Source organism: Pelobates fuscus, chromosome 1 (assembly GCF_036172605.1).
Source record: "Pelobates fuscus isolate aPelFus1 chromosome 1, aPelFus1.pri, whole genome shotgun sequence".
In the NCBI taxonomy this organism is placed as follows: domain Eukaryota; kingdom Metazoa; phylum Chordata; class Amphibia; order Anura; family Pelobatidae; genus Pelobates; species Pelobates fuscus.
The window spans coordinates 160305621-160332364 of NC_086317.1; the positions used below are offsets into that span (position 1 = coordinate 160305621).

General features: G+C 44.2%; 1 protein-coding gene across 1 annotated transcript in view; it reads right to left on the reverse strand.

Annotated features, from left to right (window-relative positions):
• The window catches only part of MFSD4A (major facilitator superfamily domain containing 4A), a 62232-nt gene extending 37019 nt beyond the window's left edge, over nucleotides 1-25213 (reverse strand). The window contains exon 1 of the mRNA XM_063444348.1: nucleotides 24457-25213. Within this exon, the coding sequence (XP_063300418.1) occupies nucleotides 24457-24686 (230 nt within the window). The 5' untranslated portion in view covers nucleotides 24687-25213. The remainder of the gene's footprint in view (nucleotides 1-24456) is intronic.
• Nucleotides 25214-26744: the final 1531 nt, after the last annotated feature.

A 26744-nucleotide genomic window follows, 5' to 3' on the forward strand; every position in this document is an offset into this window, starting at 1 on the left:
CATGGCAAACAGCTCTGTATTATACAAGAAGAGTGTAAGCATAGCTATATAAAACTGCTGAACTGTATAACTGAAGATAATTTCAATAGGCATATGCCACTAGGTATGTGTAGACAAAATTATTGCTGTTGAGAACTTGCATAGTTATTATACTAGACATGATGCTTATAGCCTAACAGACTGACCACACATGAGAAAGCATGCGATAGTGCAGTAGTGAAATTCAGAGCAAACACAACCATGTATCAAACACCACATTGCAGCCCAGGATATAAGCGATATTAGACATGTGGATAACCTACGGACTCATTCAGATTAAATCAGACTGTTATAGTATGATAGGAAGGAAGTGTCAACGGTGGTAACGTCCCGCAGGGGAAAAGTGCATGGAGACAAAACCTTGCTTATAGAATAGTTTAACCCCACTCAACCTATGTCCTCCAGGCTTCCAGCACAGTCCAGCCTGTTGTTGTTTAGCCAGTGGGGTTTGATCCCCAGCCGTGTGGGATCCCTTGGGTTGTAAATATGGAGTAGGTGAAATAGAGGCAGCTGTGGTGTCAGTCCCAGCAAGGGTTGTGCCTTATCCTGGCCTGCGCTGTGTCTTGATGTTCCTTGGCAAGGATTGCTCGTACGCCGGTGCCTGGTCCGCCTCCGCCTACCAGTTTGGGTTCTCCCACTTTCCTGCCATTTACGTGGACTCTGGCAGGGTTCTTCCTGCATCGGGGAAGTGGGTTGCCGAGTTGTCGGACACATGGCAAGTGCACGCCAGGCCTCTGTAGCAGTGTCCAGACGATAGGTAAGTGTAGCTAGCCATTTAGCAAACAAGCTATTCAGCTTTACCTGGAGAGAGGGTTAAGTGCTGCACATGGCGTCCGCCATTGTAGGTGCCATACGTGGGCTGTTGCTGGGACTCACCCCCGCTTCACAACTTGATGGTGCCGGGGAGAGAGTGAGGGAGAGACTCCAGGCTTCGTGTGCAGCAGCACGCTGAGGGATCGGGCGCCTCCCCAGTGTGAACTGTGAGTGGGCCTCTTGTAGGTCGCAAGTCTTCCCTGACTGTTACCGCCGATCTTGGTCAGGAACATAAGTAAGGCAAATACTGCTGGGTCTCCACCTTCAGGCAGTGTGGTATCAGCGTAAATGTTAGTATTTTTAGCTGCTTTAGAGCTCTTTCTCACAGAGCTCTCAAGATGTGCGACCGGTCAGCGCGGCAGTTAGGCTCCGCCCCTCTGCTACCTACTACATTTAATGTGCAGACTAACCTCTTGCAAAATAGACAAGTTCATTATGAGAAACAAATAAAGACTATTAACCTGTGGTTATGGTGTCTTGCTATTAAGAGTCAAACAGTTTTTAAATAGTTTGCTACTGAATTGAATTCATCAGTTTTAATTTGCCTGTGTGAATTCACCAGAATGAAATTTGCAGTCTCTGTATTCATTGTTCAGAGGCTTGCAGTGTCGCGGCTCCCTGTGCCGCTGCGTTGTGAGCTCTCCGACTCTAGTCATGTGCGTATATCTGAGTGTGTCCGGCCTTGTCTACCTGTGTATGTGAATGAAAATGTGTGTCTGACCGAGAATATCCTTGTGTGTGAATGTATGACTTTATGAGCATGTGTCTTGGACCGCATGTGTGTGGGGTAGCTGCTTGCGGTGTGTTGTGTTTGTGCCTGTGACCTTTGTGCATGTGTGTATGATGAATGTGACTTGCTGGGTATAATCTTGTAAGAAAGAGGTACTCTGGCAAATGTATTAGGTCCCACCCCTGTTGGCTGAGTTAAGGGTTAAAAATAATTTTTCATTTACTCAAGGCGCGCACCTTAAAGCTTTCCCTTAGAAAAGCATTGAATCAGCGCTTTTCTGTGAGAATATTACAAGACGTTAGACGGCCTCATGGTATAATAATACTAGGCACCAGGAAGCGCCCCTTTGTGGCGGTCTGGAAGAGAGCCACCAGAGGTGTAGTTAACCGTGCAATGTAAATATTGCAATTTCTCAGAAATCCCTTTAAATATTAGTTTACGTACATAAAATACTGCAATCTTAATTATGTTAATCTTTCAGTTTTATAAATGGCTCTCAGTATATATTGAAGTCACCTAACATGTTCCATAACAGCACTGTCTCCTGCTCTCCTTCGGGTACACTGCTTAACCCCTTAAGGACACATGACGTGTGTGACACGTCATGATTCCCTTTTATTCCAGAAGTTTGGTCCTTAAGGGGTTAAATTAAAGGGACAATGTAGGCACCCAGACCACTTGATCTCATAGAAGTGGTCTGGGTGCCGTATCCTATTACCCTTAACTCTGAGCATGTAATTATTGCAGTTTTTAATAAACTGCAATAATTACCTACTAGGGTTAACTCCTCAGACAGTCACTAGAGGTACTTCCGGGTCTTTAGGTCAAATGACACTGGACGTCCTTGTACTAGGCTTCCAGTGTCACTGCAATCTCCATAGGAAAACATTGAATTATGCTTTCCTATGGGGAAATCCTAATGCGAGCACGGCATTGCTGCGCATGCACATTAGGTCTCCCCCACCGGCTGATGCTAAGGAGTGAAGATGGGCCCAAGCCAGCACCAAGGGACATCGGCGCTGGACCCAGGTAAGTGATGGAAGGGGTTATTAACCCCTTCTGCACCACGGGGGGAGGAAGGGTAACCTTGACAGAAGGGGATGCTATAGTGCCAGGAAAACAAGTTTGTTTTCCAGGCACTATCGTTTCTCTTTAAAGTGTTCCTCTGTGGTCATTTAAAATGTTGTTTAGGTTTGAGTTCACTACACAGAAAGTATTAATAAAGAACAAGGTGTGGTACCTGCCTATACAGCTCATTATGTTACAGCCAGGCCAGGGGATAGGAGAGATTTACTGCTGAGAAACACAGTGCTATACAGCTTCACACCAGGGAGCAAAACTGCAGATCCGTGTCCTTCTTTTGGAAAGCTGGTACACAGAGGGCACGGCCAAGTTTATAATAAATAGGAGCCTCTTATTTCTGTCATATCCAGCACTGCAGAGGTTACGCTCATCCTGGCCCCAGATGTGTTTGCTTTGAGGGAGTCTCCAGGATGTCATTACTCAATGCATTGCATCTGAATGCCTGTCTTCATTCTCAATGTCTCCAAACCTAATTGTAATGACGTCCTTAGTCTATGAGAATCATCATTAACCCTTTTGCCTGCTGTAAGAAGAAGTCAGCATGCAGGAGTTAATGGAACAGTGTAGAGAAGGGTTTCACAGATGATCACCCATTCAATAGTAACAGTTTATTATTCTGACACATGCACAATGTCCCTTCTCAAATCACCAGGAAATTCTTAGTTGGACACATGACTTTCATCCTGTTTCACCGCATCCTTCTATCTCTGCCAGTTCTCCGGTGGCACTGCCAGCATGGCCCAGGTTCAGATATCCACATTTGGTGAAGCTTTTGTTAGGAAACTGTAGAAACTCTGCTTCCATCAGTTTGATGGTGATATAGTTCTCGTGCTTTACAACTCCTGATCGATTTGAGCTGTAACATCCCTTATTCAGACTTCTTTTGGATGGTTAGTACATTAGAGCAGAGCAATCATTACCTCGTTTCTAGTTATAACTGTTTTGTTAAATGTATTAATCTATTAAAAAACTGTGATCCCACTCCTACACAGGAAATTTGCACCAGTGTGTTCTAAACCAATTAAAGAGACACTATAGGCACTGAAGTGGTCTAGGTGAAGCGTCCCTGTCCCCCTTTTTTATATTTTTTGAGAAATTGCAATGATTACTTTTCAAAACTAAGACTGCCTCTAGTGCCTGCCTTTCAGACAGCCACTAGAGGCGCTTCCTGGATTGTAACTGAATTTAACTCTGTAAACGACACTGTATGAGCTCATCCTGTGCATGAGGACATCCAGCGTAAGTGAAAACCCCATAGGAAAGCATTGAGGCTTGCTGGGCATTACGTCCCCCCCATCAGAGGAGGCGGGGAAGTTGGCGCTGGAATCGGGTAAGTGACTAAAACATTTTACAACCCTTTATGTGGTACTGGGGAGGGGGGGGGGAGCACGAGGTAGAGGTGGACCAGAGGGCATTATAGTGTTAGGAATACAGATTTGTACTTCTATAGAATCCCTTTAATTCCACCACTAGCACTGGCAGTGCATAACTCTCTATTTATAATCAATAATAAACAGAAAAAAAGATACTATTGAGTCTCCCCAATCCAGAGAGACCCAATATCCAGTGCTATACAACTAAAGATAAAAAAAAGTAACGTTTCACAAAATTTCGGCAGAGTCTCGTGGCTTCCGATCAGTGAAAAGACTTTCACTACTGTGTGCGTCACTTTTTATGGTTTTAGACTAGATACACAATAGTACATTGATTATAAGTCATGCTTTACTATGTGGTAAAACCAGGCAGAACAGGAAAAGCTAGACTAAGATGACAAGGGAATCTTAGTCACTGTAAACCAATAGCCAAACTCCTGTGCACTATCAAGTTTGTGAGCAGACTTTATTAAAACTTACTGAAACTTTTTCTATTGAAACCTTATAGATTCAATAAAGTCGGCTTACAAACCTGATTCAGAGTCCACAGGAGTGTGTCTATTGTTTAACAGATGACAAGCTGTCACTTTCGTTTAACAGTATAAAGCCATAAATGCACTTGTACTGGTTATCAGACTGATAGTTGCTAGAGGTACTTCCTCATTGCAGACTTTCAGTTATTGAAAATGTTCACGTTTTGCATTATCATGTACAGCATGGTTCCACCAAACTCTGTTAATTCTTCTCTATGAGATGTGTCTAATTGGCTGAGCTCAGTGATTACGGTGTGAAGTGCACAGTTGGTCCCCAGTGCTTCTCTATGATGAGAAGCATTGGATTATACCAGAGATTATCATTTAAGAAAAAAGATTTGAAGCTACCAGAAGGAGAATACCTGGCACTGGATTACCATTTAGTTACACAGCCCATAGCGGTTATGGTGCTAGGAGTACCCTGGTCCTGTTATCTGCTAGTTGGTACCTCCATTATATTATATATGATTTGTGCCACCACTCCCCCCCCCAACCAAATACTCCTTAAACAAAGGTGCCGCTGCCCTTTAAGAGCAGACTAGGCCCCTCCAATATCAGTCAGCGGGGAGGACGTGACAGCTTGTCACTTCCTCCCTGCTTCACAGAGAGACACTTAGGAGGAATGGAGGGAGACGGAGGCTGGAGCACACAACAGCATGGAGGCAGAGGAGAGGCTGGAGTGAGTTGCTGTTGAATGCTCACTCCTATCAGCCTCAACCAGGACCAGAACCCCAAGCAAGCCACCTCCTGGACACATATGTAAGCTAACAGGAGGGTGGCAGCACATATATAAAGTATTACATCTGTGTATGTCAGTGTGTGTATGTTCCAGTGTGTATCTGAGTCTGTGTCAATGTGTTGTGACAAAAGTACTCCTTTCCCTTGGTACCTTGTCCTGGGATTGGGGTGTTACACACAGTCTTTTCAGGCTTTAGAGACACTTCACACGCTGGATGAGGTAAAAGGACTTGCTCTTTTATTGTGGTTCCAAAATAAATGCACAGTAAGGTATAAAAGGTTGTAACAAAATATATAAAACAAAATCCTTGCACTTCTGAGCACTAACTAAACAAAATAATTAGCTAACTGGGTTGGATGGCTTGTCCTTACTGTTTCAGGGTTTTCAGCTCTCTGTTTCCACTCACAGAAATCAAACACAATCTCCCTCCTTCCTTGGCAGGGGAGTACTTAATAGCACCTCTAATTAACAATCCTTTTCAGGTGAGTTAAATTAGGATTGAAACTCTGGAACTGGACTACTCACCTGTAGGTTCCAAGCAACTTCCAAAATTTAGTGGAGCACTGGCCCACCCTACTCTCCAAGTGCTCCACCCCAGGGCCCAAATATACACATATTATTTTTTTTTTATAACGTATTCTTTATTGTTTTCAAATAGTATGGGGATACAGAAAGGAAGCGGGGAGGGGGGTCAAAAGGGTTTGTTTAACATGACACAGTTAACTTCATTGCACTGCATAGTTTACATACGTAAAATATACACATATTTAAAGTGCAATTATCTTGTAACATAACACATTTCCCTGGGGCTAATTACACAAAGTAGGAACCTTGCAAAATCTGGGGAGGTATTTGGATTCCCTCCAGCACAATTCCTTGCTTTCGGTGTGTATCTGAGTGAGCCAGTGTGTGTATCTGAGTGCATGTGCCAGTGTGTGTGTATCTGTGTGTCAGTGTGTATTTCTGTGTGTATGTGCCAGTTTGTGTATCTGAGTGTGGGTGTCAGGGTGTGTAACTGAGTGTATGTGCCAGTGTGTGTATTTGAGTGTGTGTACCTGTGTGTGTATCTGAGTGTATGTGCCACTGTGTGTATCTGAGTGTGTGTTTCAATGTGTGTATCTGTGTGTCAGTGTGTATCTGAGTGTGTGTATGCACCAGTGTGTGTTTCTGTGTGTGTATGTGACAGTATGTGTATCTTTGTGTCAAGGTGTTCATACATGTTTGGTGGCTGTGTATGGGTTGGGGGGAACACGCACAAGTGGGGGATTGGGGGTGGCGCCATAGCTGGTTAAGTCACTTCCCTGAAATTATATAATAAATACAGAATAAAAAAATTAAGGTGCAACACATATTGTGATCAGAAACCAACAATCTTCTTACAATGGCTTCTTAAAAAAGAATCTGTTTGTTCATTGTTTCTTTTTTTCTGTAGGTTGTTTTAGTTTAGTTTTTTTTGCTTATTATTTTATGTTATACTTAATCAGGCTTTGGAAATTTTTTTGCTTGGTCATAGAAACCAATATACCATAAGGCTATCATATTTTAATTGGCATTGTATATGACTTTGTGTTTTAGTATTCATATTCTGATATACAATCTATGATTTGCACGGAAAATCAATAAAGGCATTTTCAGGTCAGCAATTAATAACAATTCAGCAAAATGTAAGTGTAATATGTAATGTAATAATGTCATGTATAGTGACACCCAACTTATTGTAACAGGGTTATAACAAGATGGATCCCTAGGTTAATGCACCAGCTGTGGTATCTGTAACATCAAACCAAACCTCAGTGCCTCAAGTTTAATTCCTAGTTGGGTCAGCCAAAGAATGAATTCTTTCATGGTAGAAAAAGTCAGTAACTTTAACAACAATATCCCAGGATTCTAAGTTTAACTTTCCTAAGTAAGTACTTTATTTTTATCACCAGAAAAGTTGACGAAAGCAGCATTGAGTATAGGTAATGATATGCGTAAAACGTGCTCTGACATTAAATACAAAATGTGCCATTTACAGTGTTTGCTTAATAAATGCGTGTACCTTCCAAATCACATCAGCAAATACCTCGGGGTGTGTAATCCACTCTGTTTGATTTCCTTACCTACTGTGCTACCTCAAAAGAGGATGAAACACACCTCAGGAATTACTGGAGACATATTCTTTTAAAAAGACTACAACTACCATTTGCTGGGCCAGAAGAAAAAATTACCATTATTCCACCAAATCCTCTAGCCTAAAAGCTCGGCAGTTTCCTCTTCACCAGTACAGGTTTAACACGGAAACTCACAATACCTGTCAACCCCTCCGCTTCTGACAAAAGAAGGGTTTATTATGAACTGTCTATTCGGTGTGTTATTTTATATTTGATTTCAGATTTTTAAAAGCTATTTTATTGTGTTATTGGCATTAACCCATTTGCTATGTGGGGACAAGACCATGGTTCATCCTCTGCAGTGCAGCTAAAATATGAATGAAAACCTACTGTCATGTCATGGTCTACAATTTAACCTCTATGTCCAGTAATGAGGTGATGATCCCCCCTTAATTATATTAAGCAGAGAGCCAAGACCAGACTGGGGCAAACATTGTTGCACAACAATGTATGTAACTAAATGTTAGCAATGGGTTGCATTATTTATTTTAAAAATGAATCAAACAGATGTTTTTTTACATGCTCAGCACTCAAGGCACAGCATGTAAATCAGGTTTCCCCTACAGTTCCTCCTAAAAGAACGTCACCTGAACACCATTTCTTTGTAGATGCTTAAACAAGAGGAATCTTAAAGTGCCAAAGTAAATTAGAATGCTGAATTTGCAATGAAGGTAAGTATATTTTTACTTATCTCCAGAGCTGGGTTAAGGTTGTTCTAGCCTAGGCCAGGCATAGGCAACCTTCGGCACTCCAGATGTTTTGGACTACGCCTCCCATGATCCTTTGCCAGCATTATGAGTGTAGGAGCATTAGGGGGATGTGGTCCACAACATCTAGAGTGCCGAAGGTTGCCTATCCTTGCTCTAGGCCCTAAGTAATATAATTTTGCTTATTTCCATTGCACCAGTAACCCCAGTAAATGCTTCAATAGCATTTATTGTAGAGAGAGTTCAATAAACTGTCAATTTCAGAATTGTGGTAGTTCAGAAAATTACCTGGATCACATATATCTACAACGTTTTGTCTAGCTAGAAAACAGTGACTTTATTTTACATATTTTTGTTTTGATTTTGTGTGTGTGTGTATGTGAATGCTGTCTGTTTTGACTTGCCGTGTTTGGGGACACTACCCTAAGCAGGGAAAAGCTCTGGTGTGTGACCTAAGTTCCAATAATATTCTCGCTAGTGTTAAAAATGTTGGCTAGGGAGTAACGAGCATGTACTGTGGTTGCTTTGCTGGACAGAGGTAGGGCTACCTTTAAATTGTCTTTCCTGCTCTTCCTGTCAGTTAAATCTTAATCAAATAATTGATTGATGGGGCAGAGCCAGTGCCTTAGCGAGCTAGACGCATCTTGCAGCAGCTCTGCATGAATATCCTGCTAATAGTGGATTCTTGGAGAAAATGGAGCACTTACTAAGACTTAAAAAAACTCCTCGAGTACCCTGTGCCATGGGAAAGAAGGCGAAGAAGTAGTGATGTACCGAACTGTCCGCCGGCGAACAGTTCCCAGCGAACTTAGCGTGTTCGCGTTCGCCGTCGCGATCCGCCCCCTATTCGTCATCATTGGGCAAACTTTGACCCTGTGCCTCTCGGTCAGCAGACACATTCCAGCCAATCAGCAGCACTCCCTCCCTTCCACACCCTCCAACCTCCCTCCCAGCATCCATTTTCGATTCATTCTGAAGCTGCATGCTTAGTGAGAGGAGGGAAAGTTTAGCTGCTGCTGATTAGATAGGGAAATTGATAGCTAGGCTAGGGTATTCAATGTCCACTACAATCCTGAAGGACTCATCTGATCTCTGCTGTAAGGACAGCACCCCAAAAAGCCCTTTTTAGGGCTATAACATCAGGCTGCTTTTTTTTTTTTTTTCCCTGTGTAATGTAATTGCAGGTGCCTGCCTGCCAGCTTCTGTGTGAGGTTCACATTGGATACTGTGCCTACTTGCCCAGTGCCACCACTCATATCTGTTTTAACAATTGGTTAAGCTTTAGATTTAAAATAAATAATTTGTTTTCACTGTAATAGAAGAGCAGTTGCCTGCCTGCCAGCTTCTGTGTCAGGTTGGATGCCTTGCCCATTTGCACAGTCAGTGCCACCACTCATATCTGTTTTAACAATAGCTTAAGCTTTAGATTTTAAAGAAATCATTTTTTTTCACTGTAATAGAAGAGCAGTTGCCTGCCTGCCAGCTTCTGTGTCAGGTTGGATGCCTTGCCCATTTGCACAGTCAGTGCCACCACTCATATCTGTTTTAACAATAGCTTAAGCTTTAGATTTTAAAGAAATCTTTTTTTTTCACTGTAATAGAAGAGCAGTTGCCTGCCTGCCAGCTTCTGTGTCAGGTTGGATGCCTTGCCCATTTGCACAGTCAGTGCCACCACTCATATCTGTTTTAACAATAGCTTAAGCTTTAGATTTTAAAGAAATCATTTTTTTTCACTGTAATAGAAGAGCAGTTGCCTGCCTGCCAGCTTCTGTGTCAGGTTGGATGCCTTGCCCATTTGCACAGTCAGTGCCACCACTCATATCTGTTTTAACAATAGCTTAAGCTTTAGATTTTAAAGAAATCTTTTTTTTTCACTGTAATAGAAGAGCAGTTGCCTGCCTGCCAGCTTCTGTGTCAGGTTGGATGCCTTGCCCATTTGCACAGTCAGTGCCACCACTCATATCTGTTTTAACAATAGCTTAAGCTTTAGATTTTAAAGAGGACAGGTGTCAATGTTAGGTGATTTCTGCCCTTTATGGATTAAAAGCAGACTCTGCATCAACTGTGTAATTTTCCATGGGAGTTTTGCCATGGATCCCCCTCCGGCATGCCACAGTCCAGGTGTTAGTCCCCTTGAAACAACTTTTCCATCACTTTTGTGGCCAGAAAGAGTCCCTGTTGGTTTTAAAATTCGCCTGCCCATTGAAGTCAATGGCGGTTCGCGCGGTTGGCCAGTTTGCGAACATTTGAGGAAGTTCGCGTTCGCCGTTCGCGAACCGAAAATTTCGGGTTCGCGACAACACTACGAAGAAGTATTGAGCAGACCCCGGCACGTGATTCCGAGACATTAGGGTTTTTATACGCACGGCCCCGTGGACTAAACCCTCTAAGATGATGTCAGCCTATACTTCTCCATCGTTGGACGTGATAGCCTGCTTGCCACCTTACCAGGCCCAGCAACCTTCCAGGTATGAGCGATGCCTCAGACACCTCTGGAGCTTCCACAAAAACCAACATAAAGGCACTGATGAAGGTCATTCAAGCTATGTTCCACGCTGACATGGCGCTTGTTAGAGGGGAAATCTCCACGCTTACTAGCCGTGTGGGGACGGTAGAGGAGATCCTCAGGGGCACTGGTGTAGCTCAATTGGATACAGATGCTGCCCTGGGATTGCTACAAAAGCATTGCACCACCCTGATGGCACAACTAGGTAGTATGGAAGATAGGGCAAAGGCACAAAACATGAGGATTTGGGGAGTGCCTGAGTCGGTCACCAGTGCTGAACTGCTCCACTACTGCTGGAGACTCTATTGCTGCCAAAACAAGCAAAACAACTGGGGGGTTGACTCCTGCTTTCGTCTCTTCCCAGGGCTACTAAAGCACCCCAGGATGCTCCTTGAGCTATACTAAACAAGTTTGTATGGGACTCTAATCAGGGGGTCCTTATGGGGCACACCTGACATTTTACAAGGACTTTTCCAGGCACACTAACATGGAGGAGGTCTTTTCGGCAAGTCTCTCAGCTGCTCCGCGAAAACTCTATTTCCCATAAATGAGAACTCTATTTCCCATAAATGAGAACTCTATTTCCCATAAATGAGAACTATTTCCCATGATGGCGGATTAAGCCGGCAAGACGCACCTCTTACCACATCTATCCCAGGTTCCAACTTTCACCCAGTCTTTGGGCCTGCCAGTGGAGGCTTTTCCAACAAAAGCTTGTCCATCCGGGACTGTTGCAAACATCAATCCCTTTGTACCCAAGGTAACAGTGTCAGTGCCGACTGCCCAACTCACCTACCTAAAACCTGCAGCTGCTGATATTTGTGCTAATTCTGTTTTGTTTCTTTTATTTATTTTTTTATTAAAGATTAGTTTCCAGTTTTAATTTTATTTTACCTTATCATTGATCATAACCTCTCGTCTGGCTCTGTAAACTGAGAGCCAGTCACTCTGCCTAGTTATTACTCCCTCTCCCTTTATTTGACGTGCGTAGCTTTCTCTCAATTACACAATCATCATATTGCACATTAAGATGCTAACCTGGATCGCCTAACTTCTCACCAGCTAACCATTATTAAGGTCCTAGGTTACTGACCGCCCCAATGACCACGTTTTCTTTCAGCCTTCAAACACCTCAAGCACATTTTTTTCAAAGACACAACCCTATATTACTTATCTGGTGGGCGCGTAACGCTAGTAGCCAGAAACCTCCAGCCAATAGACTATTTACCCATTACTCGGTTATGAGGGGTATAAGCTTGAACTATAATTAAAAAATTAGGTTCATACATTACCTGTGTTGATGTTTCTGCTGAAATGTACACTTTTTTTTTTTTTTTTTTTAATTCTTTATTTTGAAGTGCATGTAATTACAGCATTGACATATGAGATCATCATGCCCCAAGAGCATAAGTTCCCGGTATAACAGTAGAATTACAAAGACATGGCATGACAACACAATGCACATTTTTAAAGTATGCGGTATAGACCATTTGGGTAAATTCAAGGTTGGAAATGTTAAGGTGGAAATGCAAGAAACGTCTCAGTAGGTCAAAAACATTACTAGACATTAGGTAAATTATGATAAAATAAAATCTGCATATTTACATCTGCCTGTAGATCAGGTTGTCTGTTAGGTTAAGTCGACTGTGTCAGAGTGAGCAGTAGGCAACTACGTGTGTGATAAGGTACAGTGTGTGTACATATGCGTAGCTTGTTTTTAGTGAAGTGTATGAGTGAGTTTGAGTGAGTTTCACGGGGTGAGGCTGAACTAAGTGACTATTCCTGTCTGTGATCCCCGTGGGGCAAATAGCAACACATTGGCATCAGCAATACAGGTAGAGTCAGCATCGGCCCATTGAAAGGGCTTGTTAGAGTCACTTTTGGGAAAGTTCAACATAACCCAAGAAAAAACAAAGAAGGGCAACTAGAAAAGAGAAAACAACATGTGGTGTCGGTAACTGGAGAACTTGCATTGTCCCGGTTAGTCCTCTGTGCCCTCCTGTGGCCTCGGTAAAGCGTGGGCCGTGCGGGTAAGAGAGTCTCTTTATGGGGGGTCCTCCCTCCCTTTCAGGTGTGTGTCTCTCGTAGTTCTGCTTCCTCGGTTCTGCTTCGCGTTGATGTTCGCCGATTTCTGGACCCCTGTGGTGGGCTGCTCTGAGGGGGTCGGTGCTTGCATAAGGAGACCGTTTAAGAACTTCGTATGATCTTCAGTGGCCGCCAGGGTGTGGATTGCGTCCCCTTGCGATACCACCAGTGTTCCCGACAGCCCCCAGCGGTATTTGATGCCCTGATCTCGGAGGGCCCGGGTGATGGGCGCGAACTTGCGCCGTTCGAGGAGAACCGCGAAAGGCAGGTCTTCGTAAATAGATATCCTATTGTTGGCGATCACCAGGTTTGGGCTTTGTCTTGATCGTGCCATGACAGCTGTTTTCACTGTAATGTCTCTCGAGACCACTATAATGTCGCGGGGTGCGCGGGGCCTTCCTGACCCTGAAGGCCGACGTCAGTGGTGGCCGGTCGCCTTCCGTCCGTACTCCCAGTGTTTGCAGGACTTCGGTGGCAAACCCTAGCAGGGCTTCTTGTCCTACTGTTTCCGGGGCCCCTCGGATTCTGAAGTTTTTTCTCCGGTGGCGCGTTTCTAGGGAGGTCACCGTGCGAGAGAGGTGTTGCACTTGTTGGGAAAGGGCAGTGATCCGAGAGTCGGTATCATCAACCTTTTTCCCTCTCTCTTCTTCTCGGGCCTCTATAGCACTCATGCGGCGGTTAAGGCCTCCTATTTCCACTTGGACCCCCTGCGAGGTCCGCCTTCCACACCGCTCTCAGATCCTGCAGGAGATTCTTTATGTCTCCCTTAGTGGATGGAGATTGATCAGAGTCCGATTCCGCTCTCTGGTGCACTCCGCTGTGGGTCTGGTGTGAGTGAGTTGCCTCATCCTCCCCTGAGTGCTCTGAGTCACTCGAGCCGCTTGGCTCCGCAGGCGCCATTGTTGTTTGGGTTTGCCGTGGCGGGCTGCAGAAGGACAGCCTGATGTCAGCGTGTGTCTGACCCTCCGCTTGGGCCGTTTTTCGGTGCTTTCTGCCCATTTCACTCCGAGGGGTGTTCTGAGTGTGTAGGAGGTAAATATTTGAGCTCTGTTGCGGTATGAAAAGTCTATTTTTAGGCCTCAGGAGCGGGAGCTCTGCAAGTGTGCGACCGCTCAGTAGCTCAGCTAGCCACGCCCCCTCCGAAATGTACACTTTTTGACTGTCGCTTTTTAAACACATGATGTAATGCGATGTTTATGCTTAACCACAAAAATTAAGAATAAAAAAAAAGAGAGAGAATTGATTGATTGACAGGTGGGGAGGGACTTATTTGAAATAGATTTTGTTTTCTCAGTCAACACGTTTGATAGAAATTCTGTTGACACAATGTATGAATACCATGGATTTGATTTTGCAGTGGCTATTTTTTTTTATTTTTTTAAATTTGTATTTTATTGGTTTTGTACACATGGTATACATTTCTCATTATATGTGGTATAGTAAGAACAAGTAATAATGCATTATGGTTACAAGCACAGTCATATGCGATATTACAATCATGAGCCTTACACTCCTCAGTCATAGTAACAGTGTCATGGAAGCATATAATGGGCAACATCAAGTACATTTATGTGCTGAGATTATCGCTTAATGGGGCTGCCTGGCTTTGGAATCTCGCAGCCCTGAGCTATGTGTATACGGGCGGTTATGTGAGTACGGCGCTGGTTGCAGTGCCGCTTGCCCTGAGGTCGTGAGTTGCTGACAGTATTGTACTCTCTAAGACATTGAGCCTAGATAAAACATTTAAAACAATTAAAACAGTTAAACATGTGAAACATCAGTGGGTGAAAGCCGTCTAGTGTTGACTGCTCGAGGGGTCAAAAGAGTGGGCAATATCCAGCCTCTGTGGACAGTGAGTTCCCTTAGGTGTTGCGTTCCGCACTGCTCTTGCCGTGTTTGGAGGCAGTCATACCAAGGCCTTTGAGGAGAGTCTCTGGGTCATCATTGGGGGTCAGAGTGAATGCCTCGGTGCCCTGATGTACTACTAGTGAACCCGCTGTGTCCCATCTGTAGCGGACCGAGTGTTCTCTTAGTTTCTTAGCGACCGGCGCTAATTGTCTCCTTGCAGCAAGTACAGAGAAGGGGAGGTCACTGTATAAGGCCACCTCACAGCCCTCTATTTTGACTGTCCCCAGCGTTCTGGAGCTGGCCATAATGGCGGCTCTCGCTGTAATGTCTCTGGTTGTGGCTATGGTGTCTCTGGGGGCTCCTGCTGGTGCCGCTGGTGATTTGCGCACTCGGAAGGCAGTCACGATTATTGGGGTGTCTGTGTTGCACCTTGGGCCCATTGAGGAAACAAGCCTCCGGGCGAAGGGTAGCAGGTCTTCTTCGCTCACCGTTTCAGGAATGCCCCTCATACGTATATTGCGGCGGCGGTGTCTGGACTCCAGAGAGACCACCGTGTTGTGCAGGCGTTGAACCTGGTCGGTGAGCTTGTCCAGCCGTTCCGTGTTGTCTTGGAGGCGGTTGTCCCTGCGTTTCTCTCTGGTCTCCACCTCCTGTACCCTCTGCTGGAGGATCCCAATTTCAGCCTGGGTCTCCTTTAGGTCAGCTTTCCAGACTTGTCTGAGGTCTGTTAGCAGCCTTTTGATGTCCCCCTTTGTGGATGGGGAATCATCATCGTCCGAGTCGGACATGTGAGGGGTGTCCTCGGGTAGGGGTGATGTCTGCGAGTCCCTCTCATCCTGGGACTCCTCGGAGGTCTCCTGCGCCATGTGCGGTTCCGGCGCCATCTTAGCAGGCCGCGCTTGAGGAGGCCTCTGGAAGGCGATCCGAATGTCGGGTGCCGCGGGTCGCTCCACACGGATTATCTTTTTATGTTTGCGCCCCATATTGTCAGCTGTCGGGTGGCGGGTAAGTTGGAAGAATCTTTCGCTGAATTTTCTGTGTTTTTAGCCTCTTTATCCGTGGGGCCGAGACGGAGCTCCACAGATTTGCGACCGTTCAGCTCCGTTGTCGGCCACGCCCCCCGCAGTGGCTATTTTAAGTATGCGTAGTGTTGCTTTTTCCACATAGTTTGTGTTTACTTTGTTGAAAATCATTTTTACTCATACATTTTTCAACAAGGGTTGATATATGTTACACCACAGGGAAGTGTATTAAGCAAACCTGGTCCCTGCTTAGTTTTATTCTAGTTAGGAACTGTTGAGAACCAGCAGTGCAGCCTACTACTGTTTTATCCCTGAAATCTCTATATAAGATTGTATCCCACTTTGATGTGCTCCCTATGCATCCCCAGTATAATATAAATGTCATGCTCAGGGGACTAGGAGAGGTGGTCTGTATAAGGGAATGGCCTTTTTTGTGCACAAAACTCACAGATTTCAGTGTGTACGCTCAAACCTTGCAGATGATGTATGAGTTTGACAGACAAACTGCTGGAGTCATGAGAGGTGACATCATATATCTCTGCAACCTCCATCAGTACGAGCTGCATAACATGAGTGAGCGTTCCGGTAGATCTATGGATGTCTAAGTGATGCAAACACCCCCCCCCCCTCAGCCACTTGCAAACACCTGAACATCAAACATATTCATCATAGTCCGGCAGTCAATATGGCCCAGATACTGCAGACTCCTGGGAAGTATGCCAGTAGGCACATCCAGCCCTGCAGAGCATTGCATTGTGGGTCACACACTTGCTGTCAGCACTCTGCCGATGTACATGGCAACACACCTCCAGTTACTTTTAATTAGTAATAGAATGTTAATGTGAGGTTGTAGACCACAAACCCTATATGATAGTAAGCTGTTGGCCCACGACCCGCTTGCCAACTTCCTCCTGGTTATGTTATTTTTTGTGGGAAAAGTTACTGATAGAAGAAGGGATAAAGCAATGTCAAACATCTGGCCTGCAAGACGGATACAGCCCACAGGTGTTGAGTCACCCACTGGCACATAGAAGCTAAGGTTTCACATTCTCAACTGCTTTACTAACCACACAAACAAATACTGGGGAGATCAGGGGAACTATTATATATCAGCGCCATTTTCTGTAAGACCCCACAGTGTGAAGGAGCTGGGACAGTTTGTGAATGCGCTGTTCTCACTTTCCCTCCAACAGACTACCAGGGAGGGATGAGCCCTCTTGAGGCATGGAAGGAAAGCTACAGAGGGAGATTAAATATTGTGGGAAATCAATAAAATATCCAAACAGGGTAAGGGAAGAGACAGACATTACACAGAGGTGAATATAAGGGTGACAAGTTCAGGGAGAGAGCGAGTGGCTTTGAGAGTGAAGATGTGGGCAAATAACATAATAGTAATGGTGGACAAATAGTATGGGGAGAGTGGAAGAGGGCAAGTTACAAGGAATAACTAAGGCAAAAATTACATTAGGGAGGAAGGAAAAAGGCATAATAGCCTGTGGAAGAAGAAATGAGAAGAAAAGTGTCAAACAGAGAGTTGTACGAGCGACATGGAGAGGTAATTGAAGCAAGTGATGAGGAGAGAGACTGACATGGGAAAGGAGGTAGTGACATAGGAAACAAACCACCAGCAGAGAGAAGGGCTACTGGTGTGGCAGCTGGCAGGGTTGACATACAGAATGAGTGATGCTGAGATCAATTTACATGTCTGCAATGTGGTGCATGTATTTTTCAACTTATAGGTTATCTGTTTACAAGCACTATTTTTGCTGTTAATGATGACACTAATTAGCTATGTAACTATATGCCTGATTGCAATAAGACTAGGACTTCAACTCAAGAGTAGGTTTCATGGTGTGTCCCTGCCGGGCGGGGTCTAGCCTTTGCAGTGGATGATCGTGTGTTCCATCAGCTCAGAGACTGAGAGAAACTTTGGCTTATTTTCAACAATTTAACACTTTACACTACTTTACACTGCATCAAGGAAATACTATGATCCAGCTTTGCCCTACCAGAGATGGGTCGGAAGTCTGTCCGACCGGACAAACCAAGATTTGGAGGCGATATTCACACTAGCCTCCCAAAGCTTTCATATGGGAAGGTATTGGATTGGCTGAAATCATCAAGATTGAGGAACTCAGCCAAGGAGGTGGTACCAGCCATGGAGAGAGCAGCGCGTTATGGGGAAAAAGGTAGGTAAACTACGTTTTCTTGGATAGTATAGTGTTATACACATTTATATTCCTAACGCTATAGTGTCCCTTTAACTATAAATATGGTGCATTCAATTGCTACTGTCAATTATATAATTGGAGGCATGATTTCTCTCTCAATATTACAGAGCACTTGGGGTGAACAATAAAATTATGTCCATATTTTTTTATTTTTTTATTTAAAATATTGACATAATTTCATTTCATTTCCTATAAAATTTATTTGTAAAATGTTTGGTAAGGTTAATCCTATTAGACAAGGGAGAATTATATATTTGGGGGATTTTATTGGAATCTTAGATCCAGATATGGTTTATTAAGGGATCAGAACAATCGGTATTTGAAAAATTCAGCTAGGAGCTTTAACGATATCCTGAGAAAAAGAGGCCTCCTTGATTTATGGCGAAATTGGCACCCCATGGAAAGGGATTTTACGTGTTTTTCCTATGCACACCAGGTTTACTCTAGGATTGATTTTATTACTGTGTGTGTAAACATGAAGACCCAATTGGATTGGGTCTCGTATCATGTCAAGGGGCGTGGATTAAATGCAGTCCCTTAAGATCCAATTAGATGAAATACACGAGGGGCAAGTCCTATGTGCGTCACATGCACTTTAACTTATACTTTTGGTCCCCAATTAGAATTAGGACCCCTATTTTGGAAAGTTCAGGTAAAACAGGGTAGTTTGTTGACATACAGTTTCAACAGTTACATATTTACATAGTTACATAGCTGAAAAGAGACTTGCGTCCATCAAGTTCAGCCTTCCTCACATATGTTTTTTGCTGTTGATCCAAAAGAAGGCAAAAAACCCCAGTTTGAAGCACTTCCAATTTTGCAACAAGCTAGGGAAAAAATTCCTTCTTGACCCCAGAATGGCAGTCAGATTTATCCTTGGATCAAGCAGTTATTACCCTACATTGAACGATTATATCCTTGAATATTCTGTTTTTGCAAGTATGCATCTAGTAGCTGTTTGAACATCTGTATGGACTCTGATAAAACCACTTCTTCGGGCAGAGAATTCCACATCCTGATTGTTCTTACAGTAAAAAAAACTTTCCTTTGCCTTAGACGAAATCTTCTTTCTTCTAGTCTAAACGCATGACCTCGTGTCCTATGTAAAGTCCGGTTTGTGAATAGATTTCCACACAATGGTTTGTATTGGCCCCGAATATATTTGTATAATGTTATCATATCCCCTCTCAGGCGACGTTTTTCTAAACTAAATAGGTTTAAATATGTTAACCTTTCTTCATAGCTGATATGTTCCATTCCTTTTATTAATTTTGTAGCCCGCCTCTGCACTTTTTCTAGTGCCATAATATCCTTCTTTAGAACAGGTGCCCAAAATTGCACTGCATATTCAATGTGTGGTCTTACCAGTGATTTATAAAGAGGCAAAATTATATTCTCGTCCCGAGAATGAATGCCCTTTTTCATGCATGACAATACCCTACTGGCCTTGGCCACTGCTGATTGACATTGCACATTGTTGCATAGTTTGTGGTCTATAACAATTCCCAAGTCCTTTTCTTGTGTTGTTATCCCTAATTCGCTTCTATTAAGGGTATATGTTGCTTGTGTATTCTTTACGCCGAAGTGCATAACTACTCTAAATTATATTTTGGTTTGTTGGGAGAAATGTAGAAAAGAGCTCCATCTTTATAATAAGTTAAGCCCCACTCTCCCTCTGTCATATCTTGCATATTATATGCCAGAATTAAAGATACACAAATGGTTGAAGTGCGTTCTTGTAAGAATAGATAATTTAATAAGTGATAACGCCTGGTCTGATTTCCATGCATTAAGCTGGAATTACAAATTAGACTGCAATGAAGTTTTTCATTGCCTTAGGATAAAAGGCTTCTGTCAAGAATTTGTCTCCAGAGGAAAATCTGTTCTAGGGTTATTCACAAGGGGTCTTACGGATAAACGTAATTAAGTATCTTACATGTTCGTAAAATTATCGGGCAATTGAAAAAAGGATACGAACGAATGGCATTGTTATGAACACCGATCATGAGATAATAATACTGTTAAAGAGTATTTTAGTCAAAGATGTTTTATTACCTTGTATATAATTGTAAGGTCTCCTTTTCTTTTGTCTATGTATATGATGACGACTCTACAATGCAGTGCTTGCTGTTTAATCACTTAGTGACCGGGGATGTATCAGGTACGTCCAACAAAAACTGGTCGTTAATGACCTCGGAAGTAATTGATACGTCCGCGGCACATTTGAGCGCTGGAAGCCACTCTAAGGGTATTGCAGCGATGCCTCGATGTCGAGGCATCCTGCAACTCCCCCCTCCCCCCGCACTGCCGGGCCACAGGGTGATTGCTCCCCCGGAGCAATCACTTCCGGGTTGCACCATGTGGCACCCGGCAGTGAAGCAAAGCATCGGAAGCCATCAGGCAGGCTTCTGATGCTCTGTCTGTGTGCAGAGTGCCTCAAAGGGTAGAGGCACTCAGTAAAAATAAAATAAATAAATACATTTAAAAAATAAAAATATTGGCCAGTGTTTGTGACTAAGTGGCTACTAAAAAAGACTAGACATACCCCATATTGAATACCCTGGGTTGTCTACTTTAAAAAAAAATATGTACATGTGAGGTGTGATTCAGAGATTTATGACAGATAACAGTGTTACAATGTCATTATTGATAAATTTTAAAAATATATATTTTGAAACAGCAATGTCCTACTTGTACTTATAGCCCTATAACTTGCACAAAATGTAAGAAGGGAGGGGGGATATTTCCTAAACGGTCCCCCCACCCCCACACAATACATGCAAACAGCACCCCCCCACACACACACAGCACCCTTACAAAGCACACACTAACAGCACCCACACCCAAACATCACCCTACACACACAGCACCCTCACACATACATCACCCTTACACACACAGAACCCTTACACACAGCACCCTTACACATAAACACACACACACACTAACAGCACCCTCACACCCACACCCACACACTAATAGCACCCTCACACACACAGAGCACCCTTACACACACACACCACCCTCACAAACACACACAGACAGTACCCTCACACGCACAGCACCCTCACATACAGCACCCTTACACATACACACACACACACTAACAGCACCCTCACACACAGCACCCTTACACACATACACAGGGCCGCCATCAGGGGGTGACAACCGTGACGGTTGTCACGGGCCCGGCGGTCCTGGGGGGCCCGGACTGCTTTGGCAGTCCAGGGCCCCACAATTACACTCTGCACATATATATAGCGATCATCGCTATATATATGTGCAGCCGCGGGCCCCCCGGCTCCCTGTATTTGCAGAGGTGGCCCAGTGGACTGCAGGAGCACTTTCCAGCATTTCCCTGCGTCTAACTCCCGCGAGATGTGCGGTCAGTAGAGCGTTGCCATGGGTTACCATGGCAACGCTCAGCGCGACGCGCAAACCACGTCTCGCGGGAGTTAGACGCAGGGAAATGCTGGAAAGTGCTCCTGCAGTCCACTGGGCCCCCTCTGCAAATACAGGGAGCCGGGGGCCCAGAATGCCACCGGACCGGACCACCAGGGATCAAAGAATCTTCCCCCCTCCCTGAACAAGGTAAGAAACAGGGAGGGGGGAATAACATTCATTACATTACATACATACACTAATAAACACACTAACACACACACTGCATCCACTACACTGACACACACACTGCATCCACTACACTGACACACACACTGCATTCATTACACTAACACACACACTGCATTCATTACACTAACACACACACTGCATTCATTACACTAACACACACACTGCATTTATTACACTAACACACACACTGCATCCACAACACTAACACACACTCTGCATTCATTGCACTGACACACTCTGCATCCACTACACTAACACACACTCTGCATCCACTACACTAACACACACTCTGCATCCACTACACTAACACACACTCTGCATCCACTACACCAACACACACTCTGCATCCACAACACTAACACACACACTGCATTCACTACACTAACACACACTGCATTCACTACACTAACACACACTCTGCATCCACAACACTAACACACACACTGCATTCATTACACTAACACACACACTGCATTCATTACACTAACACACACACTGCATTCATTACACTAACACACACACTGCATTCACTACACTAACACACACTGCATTCACTACACTGACACACACACTGCATTCACTACACTGACACACTCTGCATTCACTACACTGACACACACTCTGCATTCACTACACTGACACACACACTCTGCATTCACTACACTTACACACACTCTGCATTCACTACACTGACACACACACTCTGCATTCACTACACTGACACACACACTCTGCATTCACTACACTGACACACACACTCTGCCTACACTACACTGACACACACACTCTGCCTACACTACACTGACACACACACTCTGCCTACACTACACTGACACACACACTCTGCCTACACTACACTGACACACACACTCTGCATTCACTACACTGACACACACACTCTGCATTCACTACACTGACACACACACTCTGCATTCACTACACAGACACACACACTCCGCATTCACTACACTGACACACACACTCCGCATTCACTACACTGACACACACACTCTGCATTCACTACACTGACACACACACTCTGCATTCACTACACTGACACACACACTCTGCATTCACTACACTGACACACACACTCTGCATTCACTACACTGACACACACACTCTGCATTCACTACACTGACACACACACTCTGCATTCACTACACTGACACACACTCTGCATTCACTACACTGACACACACTCTGCATTCACTACACTGACACACACTCTGCATTCACTACACTGACACACACTCTGCATTAACTATACACACAGCATCCACTACACAAACATCCTGTATTCACAGTACACACACTACATCCACCACACATTTAAACATTCTGCATTCACTATTCAGAGACACTGCGTCTAAAACACACACTACATCCACTAAACACATTGCATCTAGTACACACAAAAACTACATCCACTACACAAACACACTACATCCACTACACACACTGCATCCGCTACACAAACACACACTCTGCATTCACTGCACAAACAGTATCTAATACACACAAACACTACATCCATTACACACATTCTAATTCCACTATACACACCACATTCAGTCCTGCATCATTGTTTGCGGACTAGGTAAGAGTCCTGTGGGCGGACTCGTGGGTGGGCCGGGGGGGGATGGGGCGGGCCGGGGGGATGAGGCGGGGGGGCCCAGACCTTGTGCTTTGTCAGGGGCCCCAAAATTTCTGGTGGCGGCCCTGCACATACACACACACTATCAGAACCCTCACATACACACAGCACCCTTACGCACACACACACACCGCCCTGACAAACACACACACACACCGCACCCTCACACATACACAGTGCCCTCACACACACACAGTGCCCACACACACACAGCGCCCACACACAGCACACAAACACACAGCAGTGTGTGTGAGTGTGTGTGTATGTATGTATGTGTGTGTGTGTATGTATGTATGTGTGTGTGTATATATATATATATATATATATATATATATATATATACATACGCGGCATGTGTGTTTGTGCTTTAGGGTGCACACCCTTATGCAATAGGCTGCGCACGCCTATGTATATATAATGTGTCAAAGTAAACTTTCTCTTTTATTCTAAAATTAAGTGGTGGGACACAGTTTATGTAAGGCACAGGGTCTGGCCATGTGATCTACCCCAAGGCCATATGCAGTTCCACACCCTACCATATCTACCCCAAGGCCATGTGACTGTGATGTGATATCACAATGGCTTAGTATTTTTTTTTCTATTGAGATGTGATTCGCTTGCCTTCCTTGAAAGATCCACTTCTTATTATAGACTAGCTTAGATGATTTGGGGAGCTAGTTGAGGGTAAACATGCATAGTTGTAAATATGCATAAAAAACTGTAACATTTGGTCTGTAGAAAATTTATAGAAAGTATGCATGTAAAATATATTGTATATGTCAGGAAAAGAAAAAAACACTCCCAGATGTAGTCAGAATTCTGGTAGGGAGATACGTTGCCTTTCAGTTAGTACAGCCTGGCAAAAAAAGTTATTTTCATGAGCCAGGACATAATATGGAGGGTTCCATAAGCTATATGGGGGACACTCCTCAAGGAAAAAAATCAGGTGCTATTCAGAGTCAGAGCTAAATAAGGAGCAATCATCATAAAAAACAATATAATGTCTTGACAGTTAATAATTTGCAACGAAATTAAATTTCCCCCTGTTTTGCCTTTCAGAAATATAAATTGTTTCATATTTAGTTTGATCGGATGATCTGAGAAACGTGTGTGTGTTGTGTCAAGTGAGTGTGGGGTTCTCTAGTGATCTGAGAAACGTGTGTGTGTTGTGTCAAGTGAGTGTGGGGTTCCGTGACCATATCTGACTGATTATTAAGTCTCAGCCTGCCTATTGAAGAAGAAACCCAGAGTGAAGCATTGCTGGATGGACGGACAGTAGGGAGGGAAAAATTAAAAATACTCACGTCTTTTTGAAGACACCCCCCATAGAGCTCCCCACCAGAATGCAAAACTGTTGAGAGAAGAAGACCCAGGTGATCTCCTGCAGGCTGCTGTGTGTCTGGCATCTCAGGTCCAGCAAGGTGGGTCCCAGGAAGGCAATGCACAGACCAAAACTGAAGAACACACTCCAGTAGGTCAAGGTGGGCTGTAGATTTCTTTTGAAGTGGCTGAGTAGCCTCTCATCCCTCCACATCCTTCCTTTTAACAATGGACCTGTATTTGTTGGGTTTTTTTTCCACTAAAGAGAAAGTTCATTCAGTTTTGGATGGAGAAAAAGAAATCAAAAAACGTAAAGGAATATTTCAGGAAATAAAAGCTGGGTCCAGCGCTTGTTGCCACCAGTAGCCATAGGTGTAGACAGGTGGTGGACTCAATACTGCAATTAAATGAGCAGGTCTCCTTCCTTCAGGGCCTCGTGTCGGTATGTTCCAGTCCTGAAAGGTTTGTGTCTGTCTCTTTAGCTGTGATTACATTCTTTCTCAGTTTCCAACTTTTCCTGTAACTTTCTCTCTTTGTGTTTACTCTTCATTTACTTGATGTCTCCTCCCCTTCTGCTGTGTTTCTTCTAGTCACTGAAACCATCTCTCTCTCTCTCTGTGTGTGTCTCTCTGTGTTCCCCTGTCGCTGTCTCTCTCCATTAAAGTGTATTATTTAATCAGGAAGGTGCAGGTTATTACAGGAGGGCTGAGGGGGAAATAACACACCCAGAGAAGGATTAGGGAGAGGGCACACCATTGCTGGGCAAGGAAGGAGCACCTAGCAGCAAGACAATGACAGAGGGGAGGTCACTGATTCAGAACAATGTCCGCAGGACGTGCCAATACTTGCACCATACTTTGTTTCAATTGGGAAAAACAAGGAATTGCTGCTCACTATGTCAGGATACAGGCTGCAGGGCATGCAGAGGGGCACGGGGGGCTGTGGAGACAGAGCAATTGCTTCAGTGCATGAAGAATGCCACCTGGAGGCTGGAGAGAGGACACAGGCTGCAGGGCATAGAGGAGAGTGACATGCTGGGACTATGGCTGCCGGGCATTGAGAGTGGTATGCTGAGCTATAAAGCAGTAGAGCATTGAGACCGGCATGCTGAAGATGGACAGAGGACAAAGTTTCATCTCCTGGGCATTGAGACAGGCATGCAGAGGATGGAGAGAGGACACAGGCTGCAGGGCATTGATAGTGGCATGCTGGGGCTGTGAAGAAAGCACAGCAGCTAGTTTAATTTATTATAGAAGCAGAAAGGCTATGGAAGAGTATTATTAGTTATACGAAAAGGCTCATAATGCAAAACTATAGAGTATCCTATGTGCTACAGGTTTAGGTAGGCTATAAAAAGCCCAATGGGGCTATTAACCTCTTCAGGGCAGGGGTTAGAACATTCATATGATATCATGTCCAGGAATGTCATGAAGGGGCAAAACAGTGGGAATCCTAGGTGCTACAAAAAAAATAGCATAACAGCAGATGAATTGCCAGCACTATGCATTCTCGCTCTCTTCATTGCAAATATGTGATTTATATGACAAGTTCACATTAAAGGAACACTTTGGTCACCGTATCAAATTTGTCTAAATTAAGTTGTTATGGAGCCAAGAGGCCACTGGACACCCTCTTACCTTAAGGGGTTAAACTGTTCTCGTTTTACCGCCGAAGGCAGTCTCCAGGTACGTATGTTTTTTATGAATGGGGAGTCACTGATTGGCTTGGAGAGTCAGCTGACCAAACTATATAATCAGCGGCGCCATGGCCCGGCAGCACTCAGCACTCCCTAAACCTCAGTTTCAAAAGTCAGATGCCATTAAGGGATCTCGAGATCAGACACTGGACGCAGCCTTTGGGGTTAAACCATTCAAGAACAGTTTAACCCCTTAAGGTAAGAGAGCTCCCCGGGGCCTCCAGGTACAATAACAGCTTCATTTAGATGAACTTGTTATGGTGACCAGAGTGTTCCTTTAGCATAAATTCTTACCTAAATGCATTGAATACATCATATATCACAGAGATACATGATGTGTTCAATGTAAAGATTTGACATATACACACACCTTATATCTGATCCAGTGCTGCCACAGCTTTTTAAGCGTTGCTCTTCTATAGTACCCACCTCCAGTCCACCGTCTTCTTTAATATGCCCTGTTTAGGGATGCCTTATTGCCAGCGTCTGACGTCACTGTGTTCTACACTCCCGAGCCAGTCTTTGTAATATTTGATTGGGAGTTACTACATGCGCCACCATTGCTATGCGTGGAGA